We start from the raw sequence: 14305 nt of genomic DNA on the forward strand, positions 1-14305 counted from the left end.
TCCTACTTTGTAACAAGGAGACTGAGCTGAAGAGTCTAGTTTCTTTGGAGGAGGTAGGAACCCACCTGGCCTGATTAACTCTTGTGTTATCTGCCTGGCTTCTGCTGTAGGGTTTTGAGTTTGTAGCCGTGCACTAGGAATATAAAGATTTTCTAAAGCAAAATGTTAAAGTTTGGCTAAATTGTCTCTAAGAATTGTTTCAGACCGATTGGGCTTTTCGATTGCTGCACAGTAATTACAAAACAGTGGAATTATGCCTAAACAATAACCATTTAATGTTTCTTTCAATTGATTGGGTTTACCTGGGCAATTCTCTGCTCCATGTGATGCTGGCTAAGATTGTAATCATCTGGGGTGCTACTGGATTGGGACATTGAAAATGGCTTACTCACATGGCTGGTAATCGGTTCTATGACTGAGGGCTCAGCTGGGGCTGTCTCAGTACTCCTTCATGTGCCTGGGGGTTTTCACAGCATGGTAGCTAGATAAGAAACAGGAAGTGAAAGCTGTCACTTTTAAGGCCTGGCATCCCATAGAAGTCTCAGGATCTCACTGCTGCCACGTTCTGTTGGTCAAAGGTAGTCACAAGGCCAGCTGAGATTCAAAAGGGGAGGTGTGGGTGGGATGGGGAGTATGCTTCATCTCTAGATGTAGGGAGCAACATATATATGTTACAGAGAAGATTGTTCTGGAAGGGGCCGTCTATGGAGACTAGCGGCGACATAGAACTAACATTTTACGATTATCTAATTACTCTGCCTTAGTGTAAGAATGGCTTAGGGTGGAAGAAATGTCTCTTGGTAGTTCAGTAAAAAGGAATTCAGAATTACTTCATATTGCCTCTTACCCCAACTTATCAACAGTTAAGTCACTGAAGACGTACTTCCTGTAAATTATCCCGCTGCCTCAGGGCTGGTGTAAATGTGCTGCATCTTAGAAAGCTGGTTAAACAAATCTGTATTGAGAGGAGAGTAACTGCCAGCATTCTCCCCAACCCCTCCTGCATATTTACCTTTTAAAGTCGGATGCTTGTGAAAATGATAACATGAATGTTTTATGAATGTAACAAGCAGAGTTTCATCCGTTAAGTCGTAGTAGTTTCCTCTTCTGTTGATTCTGGACATACCAGGCTTCCAGCCAAAATATACAAGGTTATTCCAAAGTTGGCCACAGCTAGACGCTGACAGAGACCCCAGAGGAGAGACCTGTGACGGGGGGCATTGCTGAGTCTGAGCAGCTGCATTTTGGGTCACGCGGAAGATGACTGCGCTGAGACACCGGCAATCCAGCTTTCGAAACGTCAAGCCACATAACCAGCCTAGAGCTGGAGCGTTGTTAACCTTGCGATACTGAACACGGGGGCCCAGAGAAGTGTCTGAGCGAGCCTTCCCAAGGAAATCCGAAGCCCAAAGGGTAAGTGGGAATATGAATACAAATGGTTCCATTTCAGGCAGAGGGAATAAATAAAGCGGGTAAGAGCTCAGATACCCGGAACAGAGGGTAAGAGGAAACAGAGCAGTGAGAGGTGACGGTGGAGATGTAAGAAAGGGTCAAGTTAGGCAGAGTTCAGGAGTATGAACTTCATTTTAGGGGCCGTGGGGAGCCACCGATTTTAAACAAGAGTTAAGGTCGCTGGGCTTCAGAGAAGTGACTTGTCCTAGTTGTACAATTACGAATAGAACCGGAAACTAAATTAACTCCTAAATATTTCTAATTAATACCTAATGCATTCAGTACGAATTCCCCCCTGCCCCACGTTCATCACTGAGCCGCCAATTTGAAGGCAACGTAAACGCCACCGGCTCTGCGGAAATGGCTTCAGCGCTTCAACCGGAAACAGAAAAGGACCGCTGCGGACGCCACCTAACGGCGGGCTACGGGCAAACGCAGGCCGGAAAGCCGCAACACCGGAAGGGGCCGACTGTTTCCGGTAAAAACCCGAAGGAGCAGCGGATCGAAGGGCGAGTCTCGGAGATTCCGCCCGTGTACCCAGCGCTCTGGGCTCCGCGACGTCGTGTGCCCTCTTCCGCGCAGGCGCGGAGAATACCACGCAGGCAAACACGTGTGCAAAACCGTGCGCGCGCGCGCTCCCCGCCGGGCGCAGCGATGCTATTTCGAGGGTAAAGCTTTTCGAGCTGTAGCGAAGCTTTTGGTCTCTGAACTACAACTCCCAGCATGCCTCGCCTCTCACGTTGGTACTAGGTGTAGTTTCCCAGGATAGGTTAAGAAATTTAAGTGACAGTGACGTACCAAAGTGAAAAAATTGAATACGGTGTTTGAAGGCGTCGTTCACAGAAGCCCCAGTGGCCTAATGGATAAGGCATTGGCCTCCTAAGCCAGGGATTGTGGGTTCGAGTCCCATCTGGGGTGGTTGAGCTTTTGCCTTTGAAATGCGTTTTTTCCTTTCTTAAACCATCGTAGCGAAACATGCAAACGTAGTTCTACTTTTTAAAGATGAGAAGCGCATGTGTGGTTTTCTTAGGTGTTGGGCTTCCGTTTACGAGAACCAGCATCCTCCCATTTCCTTTCTCTGACTCTGGGAAGTCAATACGTTGAATTGTATTAGCCCCTGTAGAAATAAAAAAGGATCTCCTCAGCGTGTTCTGTCTTACGTCGACACCCGCACCCCACCAGGTCATCCTCTCGAGACTCAGTTAATGGCGTCCTAAATGACGCACTCGCGAAAGGATGCCTTTGCCCTGACTGGCGGGGGCGCCGCTCGGCGCTGGATTACGACGCCTCCGCGGAGGGGAGTGGGACGTTCCACTGCTTCGCAACGTTAGGGGGCGGCGGTGTGACTCGGGCCGAACCATCACGCGGCTGGGCTGGGGGGGGCGCCTGGGCTGGGGGGGGGCGCCGCAGGGCCCGGGCGCGAAGGACGGGAACATGGCGGCCCTCGGGTCTCCGGCGCGCACTTTGCGAGGCCTTCTACGGGAGTTGCGCTACTTGAACGCAGCCACTGGCCGACCCTATCGCGACACCGCAGCCTATCGGTACCTCCTGAAGGCGTTCCGTGCACATCGGGTACGGAAGCCCGTGTCCCCGGGTTGGGAGGACGAGTAGGGCAATGCAGGGGGCAGGGAGCGCCGGGCCTCGTCGCCTGCATGTCTGGGGCTGAGTCTCCCACCCAGGCCCGGTGGCGGCCAAATCAGCGCAAACCCTCGGCTCTGGTCCACGGGCTAAGCCCGTGACTCACCGGGGGTCGGCGGGCAGCGATGTCGCCCGGGGGTGGAACCGTCTCCCAGGATGTCATTGGCTGTGTTTGCTCGTGTGGAGGGGACCGTCTGGAAGCCGAAGTGGAGGAAACGGGGGGAAGAGAAAACACGTGCGCGGTGGCGAGCCGCTGGCCGCCGCAGCTACCCCGCACACGCCCCTTCCTGCCCCTGGGAGAGCTAGTCCGAGAAGCGGTTTGTGAGACAGACACTAAGACTGCAGTGACCTGCGGAGGGTCGGGCGAGGCCTGGAGCGGGAGCTGCGTTGCACTTACGTCGCATCCCCTTCTGCACTTTACAAAGTGGGGCTTTGTAGAGCGGGGCTGCAGGCCTGTAAGGAGGGTGTACTGCGAGTTACGTCGTTACCGCGATACAGGACCAGAGGCATTTTCTCCCCCGGTAGCAGATGAATAGAAATATGTGGGAGGCCATCCTTGAGAAATTTCGTGGTGAGATCCACACTCCATATCGCCCTTGGGCAAGAGACGATGGAAGACAGCTTCGTTTTCCAGATCGGACAGCGGAGGCTCAGGGCCTGACCTGTGCAAGGACGCGTGGAACAACGACCAGAATCTAGGTTCCCCAATACGAGTCCCCCATTAATTACCGTCTTTGCAGTTACGGGTCTGGCTGGGACAGAAGTTGCAACCTCTCCCAGAAATAATAAAGTGGAGAGTCAGCTTGGGCTTTAGGGAAGGAAACTTACTGTCCTTTGAGCCGGGCGGGAAAAGGGAGAACCGTCATCCACAAGGGTACATTTCTGAGCCACTGGCAATGAGAATGCAAAATGTTAGAACTGAAATTCAGCCAGTTGTTACAAAGACACAATATTAGGAACTTCTAGGAACTTGGCTAAAAACGACAGGGTCCCTCCTGTCTTCTAAGAAGCTTCCAGTCCACCTGAAGATCCCTATGACCAAGCGCTTAGAATAAATAAGTCTCGGGGAGTAGGCAGCAGGGGTCCTAACATAAAGAAGGGGTAGGCTTTCAGGAGGAAACGGCATGAAGCAAGGAGTTGAAGGATGCATTTGAGTTAGCAAGCAAATGGGGACGGGAAGATGAGGTCCAAGTACAGAAGCTACATAAGGGGAAACCCAGAGAACTAACAGCTGAGAATGGTGAAAGCATGAGATGTGGGTGAAGTGAAGGAAGATGAGGTAGGTGGTAGGCAGGAATTTAAATTTTATTCTAAATGTATGGGAGGTTATTCTAAGATTTTTAAGAATGTAATGTGTTTATAGTTGTCCGTTATGGAGACCACGTTATTGTCCTTAAGAGAGGCTTGGTAATGGCTGTAAAATTCCTCGGAAGTAAATCTGAAATTCATACTGAAAATTCCAGAATACACATACGGATATGGGGAATGGTTTCTGTTTCCTGCTGGTTCAAAGTTAACTCAATAATCACCTCTGCCCATCTTCTCTATTCTTTCCCTAGGCTGAAGGGGTTCAGTTAGGGAGGAACTTCTCCTTTTGCCTCAGGGAAAATAGAGTTTTCTATTTCATTTGATCTCTTTTGGTCTCTTGTGTTTCATTTACTGTGTTATATTCTTGACCCTTCTCTCCCGACTCACGATTCAGGCCTAATTGAATTAAGATCATTATTCCTGGTCCTACACTAACATAGAATTCCTATTTCATATCCTGCGAATTTAGGTATATATAATAGCGATGGATATTACCCTTTGTTGATGTTTGACATTGGTATTAATCTCATAAATTTTTAATTATGAAAAGTTAATTGATTAAAGCAGATGAATTCTATTTTTGAGCAGCTAATGCATGGCATTTTCACATATGTGATCTGCAGATCTTTTTTTTTAAATTAACGTTTATTGGGGTGGCAGTTATTAGTCAAGTTACATAGATTTCAGGTGTACAATTCTGTAATACATCATCTATATATCACATTGTGTGTTCACCATCCAGAGTCAGTTCTCGTTCCATCACAGTATGTTTGATCCCCTTTACCCTCATCTACCACCCTTTCCCCTCTTATGATCTGCAGATCATAAACAACACATTGTTTTTCAGATTACAACCCTAGATATTTAAATAAAGAAAGGTCGAAGAAAGAGGATTCTGTAGGCAGTGGCGCCAGAGATTAATCCACACTTGTACAGGGCTCCTTAAGTCATTTCAGGCTATGTGCCCATCTTTATTTCACCCTTCCTGCCCCTTTCTCACCACCACAGAACACAAAACTAGTCAAGTAAAGGGCACTGGATTGACTTCCTTCATCTGGAAATTGTGGTGAAGAAAAAATAAGAGTTTGGAGTCACTGAGGACTTCAGAATGGCTATGCAGTTTCCAGCTTCTTAAGGTCATCAGAATCCAGATTTTTCAGATGGATAAGTGACTTGTAAGAGCGAGTATAATTAAGTAATACGAATATTTGCAAAATAAAACCTTTATTTTGTTACTGTTGAGGACAAAGCTATTTTTCAGACAAAATAAGTTTTAAATTTTCACTGAAATGAAAGTCATATGCCACATTAACCAAAGTCCACAGTAACATAAAAAGCAACCCTTCGTTTTGTATGAAGGAGAGAAAGTTCTACATTATATTTCCTAGGTGACATTAATGATCAGTGACCTGATAATAGTTCCCCACCTCTGCCATTAACCAATCACCAAGCCTCTCTGGGCTTTAGTTTCCTATTTTGTATAATGAGACAGTTGAAACCAGATGAATTTTTTTCCAGTATTGAAATGTGAGGTCACTCGATGACACACCTCAGTGAAACAGTTTGTAAAATTCCTCTTTGATAAACTCAACAAATACAGAGTTCCTCTATATATGTATTAAGTATATATATATATATATATATATATACACATATATATGTATGTATGTATACGTATATATATTACGTATGTGTATACGTATATATGTGTATACTTATATAAGTATATACATGTATATATACATATATATGTGTGTGTATATATGTATATATGTGTGTGTGTATATATACATACGTATACATGTATTTCCTCTGTGGAATTGACTTTCATTCTAGGGAAAGCTTGTTTGTTAAATCTTTCTCTGTGGCCCTGTAGCTGGGCTCTTACCACAGTATCTGACCTTGCTACTTCTCTAGGTCACCAGTGAGAAGTTGTGCAGAGCCCAACATGAGCTTCATTTCCAAGCTGCCACCTACCTCTGCCTCCTCCGCAGTGTCCGCCAACATGTGGCCCTTCATCAGGAATATCACGGCAAGGGTGAGCGCTCGGTGGAAGAGTCAGCTGGCTTGGTGGGTCTCACGTTGCCCCAGCAGCCCGGAGGGAAGGGCTGGGAGCCATGAAAATGGGGAGATTCCGTGGATGCTGCCTTCAGAGAAGAATTTATTATTTCTATCAATATGTATTTATCATTAAAAATTTTTTTTTAAATTTAGGGTTTTTTCTCTGTAATTTGTTGGCCAAGTGTTTCTCAGGGAGGTTTTATCTTTATTCTCAGTGAATTGACTGAACTCCTTAACACTAGGCTGATTTAAAACTGTTCTTTTTTTTATTTTAAAAGTAACACAAGACTATGGTTAAGCAACTCAAATGGTATAGACATAAAATGAAAGCCCTCTTTCCTTTTCCCTTGTCACTCCCTCACCCATTCCCATTACCAGGTGGAAACTATTACTAGGAGTTTTGTGTGCATTTTCCAGATATTTCCTGTGCATATACAAACATACAATTATACATATATACATTACTTAAAAATACACAAATATGTGTTACAATTCCTGGTAGGAAACAGATGGCACACTCAAATAGGGTTACTAAGGAGAGTTAATGGAGAGACACATAAAGACATGGCCTGAATTAAGGTCAACAAGAAAGCCTAGCAACAGTGGGGTGCTATTATTACCTCTTTGGGCCAGACCAAGGTACCCCTTAGGTAGAACGTGGCCACCACTCAACTACAGGCCTCTGGGAGGAAGACCAGGGAGAGGGAGAAGGAATGAGCACACTGACTTCTATGTCCTGCCTTCTATTCTTCATGTCAAATTGCACTTCCTCTTGAATTCTCTGTCAGGGTGAAAGGCTCCACCACGCACTTGGCTGACCAAGTCAAAAACTTGGGCTTCATTCTGTATTTCTCACATCTGATCAGTGAGCAATTTCTCCTTCTGCAATGGCTCTAACATCCTTCTGCCCCCTCAATCACTACCTCTCTCATACTTCAAGCACTGATAATCTTTTGGCTAAACTATTAACCTAGTCTATTAAATGGCCCCTTTGCTTTTAACATCTTGAATTCCTCAAATAAAAATTATTCTTTCTGTGAAATACCAACAGTTCTTTTATCTGTGCCCCCTTGGTGGTATGTCAATTTCTTCTGCTATAATTGTGAACATGTCTTGTAACCTCTTTATCCCTAAACTGTAAGGGTAAGGATCATGCCTCATTTAGCCAAAACACCTTCCACAGTGACTTACACACGGCATTATTCAATCAGTGTTTTAAATGCATGGGTCCCTTAGCTTCTACTCACTAGGAAGAGAACAATCTGAACAGAACTATTCATAAAGCTTTTCAAAATACCATTTCTCCTAAGATACTAACATTAATAGTACTGAGGTCAAACAAGAATTTATTCGATTGAACAGATCAAAAACTAGAAATGTTTAACATACTTTTTCCCCCCCGGTTTATTTCATGGACATGGGTATATTATCTGAAGATGTTTTGCTACAAAAAAAAGGAAGCAAATGATTAGTATAAGTTGATGGTTTTCTTTCTTTGGTTGTTACAATACGATGCATACAATAACATTTTTAAAGAAAGGTATTTGACACAGAATTGCCTAACAAGGTAAGAAATGTTTATTATGGGTTTGAACTCATCTAGAGTTAGATTTTAATCCCACTTTCATAATTTACCAGCTGTGTAATCTTGGGCAGGTAAGTTGACTTGAGCTTGTTCCCTCTTTTGTAAAATGGAAATGCCAAGAAGTTTTTTAAAATAAAACATTTGCGTAGTACATGAGTGCCTGACAAAAAGAAAATCTTGTTTTCATTTTTTTTCTGCACTCTTCATTCTTTAACATGAACCCATCTTTCTAAGCTCTATTGCCACCAGTCTTCTGAAGTATACATAAACTATTTCTTATGGTTTAAATAATTCGCTCAGGCCATTTCTGTCTATATGTAATCAACCTATACTTCTTACTAACGTTCTTACCATCAAGCATTAGCTGAACTTAATGTTAGAAATAGAAGGAATTGCTTCTGGAAATGAACTGTATTAATGGTAATCTTTCTATACTGGGAAGATGCCAGAACTAGGGGGTTGGGTTGGAGGTTGTGACATTGTGTTAATTCACTATTCTTCATTTTTGATGTGGTAACTGTTTTGTCATTCCTTCACTTTACTGTCTCTTACGTGCTTTCCTTTACCTTCAATTGCTTCCTCTCCCTGAATTCTGTTAGCACTTAGCATATATTTCACATAAATCAAGGCTCTTCTTTCTAAAAACAACGTACTCTGGTTGTAACTCAAATGCCTTTTTAGATACTATCTTCTCTTGTTCCTCTTCACAAACTAATGGGATCAATATATTCAATGAACAAATTATTTCCATTTTCTGCATTTTTTAAACTTAACGAAATAAGTTGTAGTGAGGTATAATTTACATACACTAAATATACCCCTTTTTATGTATACAGGTCAATGAATAATGATGAAGGAATGCACCTGTGTAGTAACCACCCCAGTTAAGCTGCAGAACATTTTCACTGCCCCCAAAAGTTCTCTTGTACCCCTTTGCAGTCAATTTCCCTTCCCCATACCTGTGCCAGACAACCACTGACCTGTTTGCTGTCACCATAGATTAGTTTGTCCTGTTCAAGTTATTTCATCCAAATGCAGTCATGTACTCTTGAGTTGGCTTCTTTTGCTCGGCATACTGATTTTAGGGTTAATAATCTGAGTTGTTGCACATATCCACTTTCTGCATATTTTCTTGCCCATTTATCCTCAGTCCACTGAAGTCTGGTTTCTGCCCCTCTGTTCTACCAGAACGTCTTCCAGGGTTACAAATGAACTTTAGACCACTAAACCCAGTGGATCGTTCCTTGTTTCATCTCTACAGCATATTTGACTCTAGGGACCCTTCCTTTTCCTTTGGCTTTCATGATACAATATTCCTCTGTTTTCATCTCTTACTCTGGCCATTTGTCTTCAGTTTCCTCTTCTGTGTATCCCTTATATGATGGTGTTCCTTGGGTTCAGATCTAAGTGCTTACCTCACAATCTACATTCTTTCCCTGGGTGATCACATCTATTCCAAGTCTTCAATTATCAAGAGGCTAACTCCAGTCCAGGCCTCCCTGCTAAGCTGTATACCTGTATGTCCAGCTGCCTAGCAGACAATACCCCTTAGATGTCTCAAAGTAATGTCAAATGCAATGCATCCAAAATGGAACCTCATCATCTTTCCCTCTAAATTGCTCTGGTATTCCTTGTCAGTTCATTGACACTTTCAGTCACGCAAGTCAGAAATCTGAGTAGTTCTAGCCTGTTGCCTTCCCCTCACATTCTCAGTTAAGTACTAAATTAATTAGATTCTACCTCCTAAGAATCTCTTGAATCTCTGTGGCTACTACCCTAGTCCAGCCTCATTTTTTGCATCTCTTCCCTGAACCATTGCTCTCCCTAATTGGTCTCTTTAACTCCAAATTGCTCTCTTCAATCCATTTTCCATTATGCACAGATCTGATCTTGTCACTCTGGCTTACACTTCAAAGTTCAACAAGGACCTCCAGGATTTGGCCTTTGCCATCTCTTCAGCCTTAACTCTGCTTATATTTGACAGTCTAGCAGACTGAAATTCAGTTCTAGGAGCCATCGTCTTTCAGTATTTTGCTGTTCCTTATGCATGAAAAGCTCTTTCTCCTAATCATACCCCTCTTCCCTAGCTAATTCCTAATTCATTCTGCAGATCTCAGGTTAAATTTCACTTTCCTCTTCAACAAGCATTTTTGAATGTCTACTATGTGCTCCACATTGGCTTAGGTATCCTTATCTTTCTACTCTTAAAAAAGTGAGTGTCCTTTTTCAAGCAACATGGTTTGTATATGCTTATTGCTTTTAATGCCTCTGTCTTTAATAGACCAATCAACTAGCTCTCAGTTCAGATTCGGATTTTGCTATTTCTCCTTTCCATGTACTTCAGATATTTATGCAGTTTGACTAGAACTGTTTCTGGCTGTAAGGTATTGCATTATTGGTACTTTGCTTGTCCCTTGTGTGTGTGAGTGTTAGGGGTACAAATACAAACATTATAAGAATAAAGGGTTCACATACTAGGATTATGTGAGGGAAAAAGACATCTGCAGTTTTGAACTAAAGGCAAGCTAATCCAAGGCACATTCTGTTTGTAAGGTAAATTTTTAATTCACTCAACTAAAGACACGTCATTTACACAGAATTTCAATTTTTTTTTTAGTCAGGGAAGGGGAACAGGACTTATTGGGGAACAGTGTGTACTTCCAGGACTTTATTTTTTTTTCCCCATGTCAAGTTGTTGTCCTTTCAGTCTTAGTTGTGGAGGGCGCAGCTCAGCTCCAGGTCCAGTTGCAGGGGGCACAGCCCACCATCCCTTGCGGGAGTCGAACTGGCAACCTTGTGGTTGAGAGGACAGACTCCAACCAACTGATCCATCCAGGAGCTCAGCGGCAGCTCAGCTCAAGGTGCCCTGTTCAATCTTAGTTGCAGGGGGCGCTGCCCACCATCCCTTGCGGGACTCGAGGGATTGAACTGGCAACCTTGTGGTTGAGAACCCACTGGCCCATGTGGGAATCGAACCGGCAGCCTTCGGAGTTAGGAGCACGGAGCTCTAACCGCCTGAGCCACCGGGCTGGCTCCCAGAATTTCAATTTTTAAATCTACATTTAAATTAACAGGAACCATGTTTATAAAATGTGATAGTAGGTATGTACTGATCCCCAGAAGAACTGCAATATTAAATTTTACTATATAGCCTTTAATTATTTACCATATTTAGTTTATAAATTACTATAAAATGAAGAGTTGTCTGCTCTGGACTGCTAGAAAAGTGTATGTTACTTGTACCTATTCTTAATTGTCTAGTGACTAGCTAGCATGTATAAATTATATAAATATAAATGTATAATTCCTATACATATTTTTTCACATACATATTCATCACACAGAGATAACTAGATACATAAGAAAACAACACCCCGTAAGTAAAAACTGGCAGAAACAACAGACAACAGAAAGAACCACAAAACACTACACTTCAGATATTATAATTAGCAACGTGGAGTTCCAAGTTTGGGTCAAAGAACAGCCAAACGGGTCAAAGAACAGCTGAACTTGGGAATTTAATCAAGGAACTAGAAAATATAAAAAATGACATAGATTTGAAAAAGAACACAATAAAAATTCTAGAACTGAAAAAAATTAAATTTATGAATGTAACAGACTAACAGCTGAAGGGAGATAAGTGAACTATAAAATTTGTCAGAACAAAAGAAAGCTTGGCAAGACAAGGTGGAAAATGCAAAGAGTAAAGAGATATAGAGGATACAGTGAAAACTCGAATATACATTTATTTGGAAATCCGGATTTGATGAGTGAGAAATATCTGAGAACAGCTAAAACTTTCCTGAATTGTTAGAAGATGTCAGTTCACAGATTCTAAAAGCTCAATGAATCCCAACCACAATAAATAAATCCATACTCAGATATGTCATAGTAAATTGCAGAAAACCAAAGGCAGAAAGAACAAATTTAAAGCAGCCAACTATCGTCAGAAGAGTGACAGAGAACCGGCTTCTTAGGAAAAATGGAAGGTAAAAAGCAGCAGGAAAAATAGAATCTACGTGTTGAAGGAAAATAACTTCCAACTGAGAATTATATACCCAGTAAAAATATTCATCTAGAACGAAGGCAGAATGAAGATCTTTTTCAGATCAACAAAAGTGGGAGAGTTCCTCACTAACAGGGAAACAAAAGCAAACCATAGCAGGGTAGGCAAACTTCTGTGAAGAGCCTTATCCTAAATATTTTACTCTTGTAGGTCCTACGGTATGGTACCTGTCACAACCATTCAACTCTGCTGTTGTAGAGTAAAAGAAAGCAGAGACAACAGCAAATGTATGAACCTGGAAGTATTCCAGTGAAACTATTCACAAAAATAGGCAGTAGGCTGGATGTGTGGACTGTAGGTTGTTGACTCCTGTCCTATAAACTTCAGACAAAAGAAAATGATCCCAAATGGAAAGGCAAGAGATTCCAGAAGGAATGAAGAGCAAAGAAAGAGGTAAATGGACATCGATTATATGAAACTTGGCTTTAAAAAAGAACTAAAACACGTAAGATTTGGGAAGAAGGTAAATGGAGTTTTTTTGGTTCTTCGTGTTATTTTTTTCAGGGAGAAATGTAATGATATTTATTAAATGGGGGCAAGTGTAAAGGTATTGATGAAATTAGACTTTGACATGTTAAAAATGTGTGTTACAATGTCTCGGGTAGCCACTAAAAGAATAAAAACAGAATAAAACTTCCACAGTACTAGAAAGGGTTAAAAAAAAAAGGAATGATTAAAAGACAGGGAGAAAAAGGAAAAAGTAAAACAGATGAGACAAAGAGACAAAAATAAGAACTTTAAAACCAAACATGACTAATTACATGAATAGAAACGATTATAAATGCTTCAGTTAAAAAACAGTGAATATCAAGACTATACTTTCAGGGAATCATTTCTATAGTTCATTAAAAAACAGTGAATATCAGACTATTAAAAAAACCCACCACCACCACCAGATGCTGTTTAAATGCGCTGTAAGCAACCAGAAAGATAAAAACTAAAATCTCTTCACTAACACATAATTATTCAACAGTTTAGTGTATATCCTCCTCCTAAAGATATTATATATAGAATAGTGCATCCCTCTAGGACATATTCATTTGAACATTTGTCTTTTGTTGTAGTTTTCAGATGATATGCCCAGTATCTGCAGATGTTTGATTTTCAAGTTATCTGAAGAACTGGAAAGAAACTATTATGTCCGTTACTAAAGAACATGTGGTTCTAAAATTTTTGTTGCCTCGAAGTGCGTTTTCAAGGATCCAGGGACAATTAATGGCTATTTCGTGTTAATTTTCTATTGATCTTGCTAATAAATGATAAGTTCCCAGGCCACGCATATACAATGTTAATGGGAAAAAAAAAAAATGTGCCGCTGTTTCAAAGTATCTAGGAGCTGCCGACGATCATCCCAAGGAATTAATACAGAAAAGAAGGTAAAACACCAGCGCGAGGCTGTGGCTAGGCATTTTCTGTTGGCCCATTTGGTATCTCCTCCTTTCCATGAAACGTGAGAGTAAGAATTCGATTGCCGCAGGACCCGGGGAGTCCGCAGGCCACCAGGGTTCTGAATCACCTCCTTTCCTTTCTCGGAACACCGCTTCATCTTGACACTGCCTAACTTCTAACAGCTTCCCGCTGTCATTACAAGTAACGACGATCACTCCGAATGGGTAGATCGCCTCTTTCCTAGCGTATGAATTCCGGGTGTTATTTCCTGAATTTGACTTCTCCCAGTTCTGGGGGGCTTAAAGCCTCTATGTAGAAGGGAAATGACCCAGACGTCAGGTCTCCTTTTGCAGAGGGCAGGGCAGCAGTGGGAAAAAGGTTTTGAGCCTACACGATGCTGGGTGGGTCCCTGAAAACGAGTTAGTCATGAGCAGTCGTCAGAAATGCGCCCACGCCGGCTACTGAGACTGCTACCCTCAGTCGGAAAGAGGGAGCTGGTCTCTACCTACGACTCAGGCTAATAACCCTCAGGCACATTCGCCAATCTGGGTCTGGTTCGTTACCACGTCGTGCCGCGCGGCCCTAGCCAACCTACAGCCGGGAACTTGAGGGTTAGAGCCTCAGGCGGATGCGGCTCGAGGGTCGGTTAAGGCACCAGAGTCTCGCGAGATCGGGGAGGGGGGAGGGGATGGGACGACCTCGCGTGCACGCGCCCGAGAGCCGTTAGGGTGGCACCCTCCGGGCGGGGCGGGCGGAGCACCTACAGTTGGACGCCAGTTGGTGGAGCCCCCGCGGGAAACGACTCA

General features: G+C 42.8%; 1 protein-coding gene across 1 annotated transcript; it reads left to right on the forward strand.

Moving 5' to 3' along the window:
- The first annotated feature begins 2857 nt into the window (after positions 1-2857).
- FMC1 (formation of mitochondrial complex V assembly factor 1 homolog) lies at positions 2858-6611 on the forward strand. The gene is made up of 2 exons (XM_081038478.1): positions 2858-3024; positions 6316-6611. Exons 1-2 carry the CDS (start codon positions 2887-2889, stop codon positions 6517-6519), a joined length of 342 nt encoding a protein of 113 aa, XP_080894604.1. The 5' UTR covers positions 2858-2886; the 3' UTR covers positions 6520-6611.
- The last annotated feature ends 7694 nt before the right edge of the window (positions 6612-14305 follow it).

Source organism: Rhinolophus hipposideros, assembly GCF_964194185.1.
Source record: "Rhinolophus hipposideros genome assembly, chromosome: 25".
Taxonomy (NCBI): domain Eukaryota; kingdom Metazoa; phylum Chordata; class Mammalia; order Chiroptera; family Rhinolophidae; genus Rhinolophus; species Rhinolophus hipposideros.

Coding starts and splice junctions, on each gene's coding strand:
- FMC1 (XM_081038478.1), top strand. CDS start 2,887: ATGGCGGCCCTCGGGTCTCCGGCGCGCACTTTGCGAGGCCTTCTACGG. Junction 3,025..6,315: donor AGGCGTTCCGTGCACATCGG/GTACGGAAGCCC, acceptor CTACTTCTCTAG/GTCACCAGTGAGAAGTTGTG.